Source organism: Dendroctonus ponderosae, unplaced genomic scaffold (genome assembly GCF_020466585.1).
Source record: "Dendroctonus ponderosae isolate FM_Combo_2020 unplaced genomic scaffold, Dpon_F_20191213v2 Dpon_F_20191213_7, whole genome shotgun sequence".
NCBI lineage: Eukaryota > Metazoa > Arthropoda > Insecta > Coleoptera > Curculionidae > Dendroctonus > Dendroctonus ponderosae.
The window spans coordinates 1,312,233-1,319,537 of NW_026018916.1; the positions used below are offsets into that span (position 1 = coordinate 1,312,233).

General features: G+C 41.8%; 3 protein-coding genes across 6 annotated transcripts in view; 1 reads left to right on the forward strand and 2 right to left on the reverse strand.

The window, feature by feature from the left end:
- Window positions 1–4,847, forward strand: part of LOC109543956 (28S ribosomal protein S30, mitochondrial) — a 6,867-nt gene extending 2,020 nt beyond the window's left edge. Inside the window, exons 2-8 of the mRNA XM_019913903.2 lie at window positions 2,663–3,248; window positions 3,308–3,446; window positions 3,507–3,670; window positions 3,729–3,862; window positions 3,914–4,084; window positions 4,141–4,466; window positions 4,518–4,847. Of these exons, the coding sequence (XP_019769462.2) occupies window positions 2,815–3,248; window positions 3,308–3,446; window positions 3,507–3,670; window positions 3,729–3,862; window positions 3,914–4,084; window positions 4,141–4,466; window positions 4,518–4,793 (1,644 nt within the window). The 5' untranslated portion in view covers window positions 2,663–2,814 and the 3' untranslated portion in view covers window positions 4,794–4,847. The remainder of the gene's footprint in view (window positions 1–2,662; window positions 3,249–3,307; window positions 3,447–3,506; window positions 3,671–3,728; window positions 3,863–3,913; window positions 4,085–4,140; window positions 4,467–4,517) is intronic.
- LOC109543955 lies at window positions 351–2,668 on the reverse strand. Its single transcript, XM_019913901.2, has 8 exons — window positions 2,294–2,668; window positions 2,075–2,230; window positions 1,846–2,023; window positions 1,530–1,794; window positions 1,184–1,479; window positions 1,017–1,123; window positions 767–960; window positions 351–713 (listed from the first exon to the last, which is right to left on the reverse strand). The coding sequence occupies exons 1-8, from the start codon at window positions 2,474–2,476 to the stop codon at window positions 389–391; spliced, it is 1,704 nt and encodes a 567-aa protein (XP_019769460.2). The 5' UTR covers window positions 2,477–2,668; the 3' UTR covers window positions 351–388.
- Window positions 4,848–7,305, reverse strand: part of LOC109543957 (4-coumarate--CoA ligase 1) — a 4,124-nt gene continuing 1,666 nt past the window's right edge. For all 4 annotated transcript variants that reach the window (XM_019913905.2, XM_019913906.2, XM_019913907.2 and 1 more), the window contains exons 3-11: window positions 6,847–7,054; window positions 6,617–6,793; window positions 6,410–6,560; window positions 6,176–6,356; window positions 5,979–6,124; window positions 5,803–5,926; window positions 5,530–5,754; window positions 5,310–5,475; window positions 4,848–5,257 (exon numbers count right to left, since the gene is read on the reverse strand). In XM_019913905.2, coding sequence (XP_019769464.1) covers window positions 5,118–5,257; window positions 5,310–5,475; window positions 5,530–5,754; window positions 5,803–5,926; window positions 5,979–6,124; window positions 6,176–6,356; window positions 6,410–6,560; window positions 6,617–6,793; window positions 6,847–7,054 — 1,518 coding nt within the window. In that variant the 3' untranslated portion in view covers window positions 4,848–5,117. The remainder of the gene's footprint in view (window positions 5,258–5,309; window positions 5,476–5,529; window positions 5,755–5,802; window positions 5,927–5,978; window positions 6,125–6,175; window positions 6,357–6,409; window positions 6,561–6,616; window positions 6,794–6,846; window positions 7,055–7,305) is intronic.

Sequence of the window (7,305 nt, forward strand, 5' to 3'; positions counted from 1 at the left end):
CAGAAAGCGAAATTTGAATATCAGACACTTTAAGATTATGCCAAAATTTCATGTTTTCTGTCCCCTTTTTGCTCATATCTCGGAGGCAAAATGAGCAAGAACGCTCATTTGTACATCATTCTAGACAGAAATAAATGACCTTTTTAGAAAGTGAACCATGGATGGGGAAATGTTGGCAGTTTTCTCAAAAATGCTTGAATTCAAGCAGTTTTAGATTTGCGTGGTTTTTTTTTAATTGCAAAATCCACTTGAACATGACGCTGTTTTTTTCGAAGTTTCTCAAGAACCATTCGAGTCAGAGAACTCGTTTTGGCATCGTTGGATAGAGAATTGAAAGGGGGGAAAATATATACAGTTCTAAAGAAACATGTATTTACACACACAGTTGTTATGGTTCCTCATTTATGTCTGTCTTAACATCATCTACATTGGGCGAACCTCTCCCAGGAGCTCCACCCAGTTCCGAATCTGCTACAAAACCTAAAGCCTCATAGAACTGCAAAATGCCTTCCTGTTTGCTCAAAAAGTAGTCCTCAGTCTCAATAATGCCATCAACAATTGCCCCAATCGCTTCTACCTGCAAAGCATCCGCCACTGTGCGGGCTATATTTGTTAAACTGGCTTTTGTGCTGCCCAGGTCTCGTCTAACTGTCTGCTTAATGTCCGCATAAGTCAGGGCAATAGGATTGAGATCAGATAGAAACTCTGGCAGCCTAAAAAAACCACCTTAAGTAAATGAGCAAAAGACCCTTTAAAAAGTCGTCACCTAAGCGCGATATGGCCGTGTTTTTCAATGGTTTGGTCAAATTGCTTAAACTCTTCCGGGACAATATTAAGGTTGGCTTTAATAGTGTCGAGTAGCTGAGCGCACGTTTGTCGCTCGTTGTATTCTATGTGGTTCTTCTTTAGAAATTCAATCAACTTGGGCCTGGTGGAGTATATATTGGGGATGGCCATTCCCTAAGGAAATCGTTAGAAATATAGAAATATTTTTGCGGATTTGTTTCCTTCTTCACCTGATTGTAGCAGCAATTCATGATAATTAAACTGCGTGGAGGAATGTTGGGGAACAGGTGCTCCTCTAGCCACTTTTCAGATAAACAGTTCACTACAGGCTGATGATCTACAAGCGCAAAAACTAAGCACTTCTAGTTCTCCATGGCTGGTCAGGGGGTTTCCTTACCGTTGGGGTGGATAAACCCTAAAATATCCTTAGTGATAGACTGTGAAGAAAATTCCGTAAAAAGCACAAGCCTTCTGGCGCATAAAATTCCTTTGTTGCCCCAGAAGTTTGACTGTGTGTCTACCTCTGACCCGATTAGTTTCTCATCTAAATACACAACCAAGCATCCTTCTGCTTCGCAGCGCTTAATTTGTCTGATGCAGTTTAACCTGGCTTGAAAAATCTCCGTTTTTTCCAGCAAAACTTTGCGGTTTTTCGGCAAGGAGTGCCAAAGAAAGCCTTTGACTGTCAGCAACCTGCATGGGAAACCCTTAGCAAACGAGGTTTTTTCAGCAGTGTTTTTTACCTTGAAAGCGTGTGCTCGGAATAGTCGAAATTAATATCGAGCTCTTTGGTGGCTTTCAGCACCGAGCCTACTGTGAGGACGACATTATCAAGTAGCAAATCATAGATGAGCTTTCTAATTTTATTAAAGTCCTTGTCGTTGACTTTTCCGGTAAATATATTTTTTTTGTTTTTCGTGCCTGGGGTGGGCAGCATCATTTCCTGATCGATTTCATTTCTGATTTTATTTTCCCGCTTTATTCGGTGGACCGTCGATTGTGAGACTCCTGAAACAACATAAAGCGCATCACAGAGAATTGGGCAGGTTGTTTAGTTACCCGTGTAATAAGCCGCTCTTTCTATAGTGCTAATCAAAGGAGCAATAAATCCTCCGCTTTGATACTCTTGACAACAAGCATTAATCACTTTCAATATTATCTCTCTGGCGCTGGGTGCGATTACTTGGCCCTTGTAATTTCGCTTTTTTGGCTGCGAACACTTCTTCTCGCTGCCTGCCTGCAAAGCTTTCATTTAGTCGGTTTAGGGGTGTTTTATTCACAGATCTACTTTGTTCTGATGTGGGTTGGAATGTTTGTTTTCATTCTTTATTTTTCTAATGGTGCTCTCCGAGACGCCACTATACATTGCGGCTCTTTGTGTGGGGGCGTTTAACGGGCAAAGGGGCGCATTTCTTTCTCCTTCCAGTTTACACATTTCAACCACCTGGAATTGTTACTTTTGCATTGAATATGGGCGATTTAGTTGTACAGATTTTTCATCTATTACCTTTAGAATGACCTCCCTGCCAAATCCAGGTATGCGCGGTTTTTTACTAGATGAATTAGTTGTTTCCGCCTGCCTTTGAGCAGATGTAGTTTCAGCAGTAGCAACTGTGCTGCTCATTGTAAAGGGGCACCTTTGGGGGAAAGTGCTTGCGGCTTTTTGCAGGCCGATAAATGAAAAAATCATACATTAATTAAGTTGCTCAAGATGAAATCGATGAAGGCTGAACAATTTTAATGAACACTTCATTACGTGCTTTATCCGACCAATATTTACTTAAATCAAAAAAATATATTTCAGCCTTGTTAGTAAATAAATAACGAAGGAAAACAAGTACACGTAACCTAGCACTTTGACTTTTCTTCATTTCAGGAAATTTGCCAAACTTCACCCCTGTTTACATGTCATGAAAACTGAAAAGCCAAATCACAGAGGTTACTCTGTAATCTGTGACTGAAAAGTTATATGAAAAAGTATGGTTATGTAGGGTTAGTTTGAAGTTTTCAAAGTGAGTGCCTCAAAAAATGAGGCTAATTTTCTTAAAAAGGATCATTGCCCCTCGGGCTTGGTTGCAAGCGAGATCGTTTTCCTCGCCGGCTGTACAAGAAGATGATGAATATACCGCCAGTCCGCAATACCCCCCCATTCTGGATTTATCCTATAAAAAGAAGCTGGACCGCAGGTTTGAGGAAAATAGTACTGAGATTCGAAATGTTAAAACCGTGGAGGAGAAACAGCTGAAACTGAACATGCCCCGGTATTACGGTTTTAAGACCTTCGTGTTTCATGAAGACCACATTCCTTATAATTGCTTGCCAATAGCGCAGCATATAACTAAAACTCATTTAATACAAGGCAAAGAACTGCCGGCATATTACCAGAATGTTTCTACAGAAAACCTCGAAACTATCGCCAAAGATATCGAAGAAGCTGTTTTGATGGAACTGGAAGGAATCAGGTGAGGTTCCGACAGTGTCCCAGCCCATGAGCGCTGCTAATAACATGAGCAATTTTCAGGAAATCTTATGAGCTGAGAGAGGAAAATCTAGAGGATCATGACAAGGCAAACTTACACGCATCTGCAATAGTAAAGAGCCTGAGTAGAATCCTGAACAACAGCTTAGCCCATCAGTATCCACATATCGCGGACAGTCAGGTATGTATATCCTTGGCCTACCAAATAAACAGTTGATTGATAAGCAAACTCTTTGAAAAGGTGGACATTGAGCCTAGATTGGAAGCAGCCTGGCGAGTTGGAGGAATGGTTCCACCTAATGAAGTGAAAAGGGTGCGGGCCGGACACCATTTTTTCAAACAATTCGAAAATGACCCCATTGATAGAGTAATTGGCTACCTGGGTGCCCCAATCTTAACCCTAAGGTATGAAATACCAAGGCTTTTTCCTCCACCGAAATTTTACTAAATTTCTTATTTTAAGATCGCAGTTACCGTTGCCTAGCATCATATCTGCTTCGGAAGCAGAAAATCCTGCTTTGGAAGTGCCATTTTTCAAATATGATCCGCGTGTCATCGGTATCCCAGTCGAATATCGACACGCCGCCAATATCCCAGGTAAATAGAGGAGAAAAAGGCAGCACCTTCATATAATATATTTGCATTTAGGCTTCTGGCCTGGCGACTCCCATACGTTTGGGCTAATATCCTTTCTGAAAACTGGGCATTTGAAGAAACGATCGGTAGTTTATCCAGGAGAAGAGAATGTTACCGAAGCACTGAACGTGCAGGGCGTTTTGGCTTCGTATGCTTGGTTGCACTCCCAAGCCAACTATCTAGGTAAGGAAACATAACTTGAACTAGGTGCTTTATCGGAAACTCATTCACGCTTGCAGGTTTTACAACTTTAAACGATCTAACTTACCCGCTTGTAACCCAAACTGTGCTCACCAACGGACAGGATTTCAAGTTTTTCACCTACCAGCTGAACACTCTTCTAATGCACGGTAATCACACTACAGAGAACCCGAAAAGGAACGTTTGCTGGACTACGGATAACGTGAAATTATACGCCGAAATCAATGACGGAAAAATAGTGGGACTGAACGAGGATGTTCTGAAGATGCTGCTGCAATTTTACGGTAACGCCCCTGCAGAGAGACTGGGAATTAATATGAGGCCATATTTGAGCCAGGAAGAGAAAATTATTGCTGATTATGAGGTATGTTTGGAAATGTTGTAGAAGTTTCAATCTACAATCGTGTGATTTCAGGATGATGACAAACGACAATGGCTGGAGAGAGAATATAAATACATAATGACCAATCGTCCTCGGCTCCAACCGATAGATGAAATATACGCGTGGGAAAAAATATACAAAATAGACCACAAAACGCGGCCCATGGACAAACGCCTGCGATTCTTCGAGTTGTTTAAAAAGCCCTGGACTAAACGTTTGGATGAGAGACCTGCCAGGTACATTCCCAAGGCCTGCAGACCTGACTTGCCGAAATACAAGGGAAGAATGGCTAAGGAATATTGGCCTTAAGTGGTTTTGTTGTGAAAGGTTCGACCAATAAAAGTGTTTGTTAAAATTTGCAAATGCTGTCCAACAACGGTTTATTAAAAAAAAAACATCCTATGTGACGAGAATCAGACTAGAATATCGTCAATGGTAAGTAGTTCAAATTTAATTCTTATAGTATACTAGGGGGAATGTATTAGATTCAATACTTTATGTATAAAACAATTAACTTAAGTAGATAAACAAAATTGCACAAAGATATATACAGGGCCTTTTGGAAAAATCGAACTTGGCGAATGAAATAAATCTGCAAACATTGCAAAGGCCGACAATAGTCCAACTGCCCAACTAAAGCTTTGACTTGATTTTGACTAAATTCTTCGCCCTATCGCGCAGCACACGCCTAAGGATTTTTCCTGTCGGGTTTCTTGGAATTTCCTTGATGAAGAAAACGCCGCCTCTTAGCTGTTTCTGATGGGACAGGGTATCTGAAAGCAGCCATAAGCAATCCCGACTTAAGGAAATGAATACCCGCCTTACCAGCCACAAATTTTTTTACTTCCTCTTCCGAAACCTCTTTGCCAGGCCTTTTCACCACGTAAGCCAGAGGAAGTTCGCCGGCGTCTTCGTCTGGCAAGCCCACAACGGCCGCATCTGCGATGCTCGGGTGCGTCATTAAAAGGGCTTCTAATTCCGCGGGAGCCACCTGCAGGACGACAATCCGTTACTCCACACACTCAGATACTTTTTGCCAATTTACCTGGAAGGCTTTGTATTTAATTAGTTCCTTAAGCCTGTCAACGATGAAGAACTGTTTATCTTCATCATAGTATCCAACGTCTCCCGTATGAAGCCAGCCGTCTTTGTCAATGGTTTCAGCAGTAGCTTTCGGGTCCCCCACATATCCTTTCATAATTAGGGGACCTTTGAAGCACAGCTCTCCCTCTTGGTTGGGACCAAGAGGCTCACCTGACTCATCTATCACCTAGAGAATAGTTAGGAACAAGACCGGAACCTTAGTTTCCCAGCATACCTTGACCATCATTCCTGTAACGATTTTTCCTACAGATCCCAGTTTGTTGTCGCCCATAGCCATCAGAACTCCTAGCGTGGTTTCAGTCATTCCATAGGACTGCGACACCATTCCAACTTTAAATCTAAGAATATAAGAAGCAATGAAACAGTCGGTTTCAAAAATCCAACCCACACCTTTGCTTCAACTCGTTCTCCATGCCTTTTCCTAATGGCGCAGCACCGCTCCTCACTTCTTTTAGCCCGGTTAAATCGTACTGTTTTACCAAAGGATTCTTCAGCAAAAGTATCAGCACAGGCGGAGGAACGATTAGCCGTCTGATCTAAAAAGCCTTGTAAATCTCAACAGTTTTCGGGTGAGTCAACTGAATTACCCGGTATTTAACAACAGTGTCCAAGAAGGATTTCAATTGGAATTTTCTAATGATTACCATCTTCTTGCCTCTGACGAGGTTGAGGAACATCAACATAAAGCCCATTGAATGAAAGAACGGGGTTAATCCCAGCATCGCATCGCTTGGGTCGTCGTTTAACGCTAAATCTGCAAGCTGAATTCTGAAAGGTCCCATTTAACCACGATCAACCAGTTTATGTGATTAAGTCAGTACCTTCCAACATCAACATATGTACTCATATTGTCTTGAGTACACATTACGCCTTTCGGTAAGCCGGTTGTTCCGGAGGAGCACAGAATTGTGGCTACGGTTTCTTTTAGATCTATTTCTGGGCTTTTGAAGCTTTCATCCACTGTGCTTACTCCTGCATGAAAATCCCGATGTTAGATCTAGGAACTTCGATATTTGGGAAGCCATTACCTTGCAGGATGTCCTCAAAGATCACCACATCGGTATTAGGCGGTTTAGTATTTCCATATACAACCAACTGCCGAATACTGGGCTCAGTGGCCTTAAATTTGAGCATTTTCTCGATTGTTTCCTCCGAACAGAATATCAGTTTGGGTTTGGATAAGTTGAGCACATGTTTCAGTTCCGCTGGAAATTGGTTGAGATGTATTATTGCGGATCGAAGGGGTTGTATGGTTCACCTGGGGTGTAGCCAGGGTTTAAAGGAGCGAAAGTGGCAGCTATTAAAAACGTAGCTACCGCCGTTATGGCAAATTCGCCACGGTTTTCGCTATTCACAGATACACTGTCTCCAATTCCTATGTTTTGAGACTTGAGCCATTTAGCTAACTGTATGCTTCGGGCGAGAATAGTCCTTGCGGAGAGCTCTTCATTTGTAACAGAGTCAACCTGAAAGAGGCAATTTTACGTTTCTAATCGATTTGTCTCATATGAGCTTAATTGCGTGATGCTCCCTATTGAAGTTCCGGCCGCTTTAAATGAAAATCTTTTGGGGGCAAAGCCCTGCTGCTATTAGTGGATCTGTTTATTTTTTAAATACCTGAGAACACATCTATAACAGATAATGTGAAATGTATAAATAGGTCTTTGGATATTTACATGTTAGCTTCAAGGCTTAACGCAATCAAATCGAAATACTT

Coding starts and splice junctions, on each gene's coding strand:
- LOC109543955 (XM_019913901.2), bottom strand. CDS start 2,476: ATGATTTTTTCATTTATCGGCCTGCAAAAAGCCGCAAGCACTTTCCCC. Junction 2,024..2,074: donor CCAACCCACATCAGAACAAA/GTAGATCTGTGA, acceptor AAAGCTTTGCAG/GCAGGCAGCGAGAAGAAGTG. Junction 1,795..1,845: donor AAGAGCGGCTTATTACACGG/GTAACTAAACAA, acceptor ATGTTGTTTCAG/GAGTCTCACAATCGACGGTC.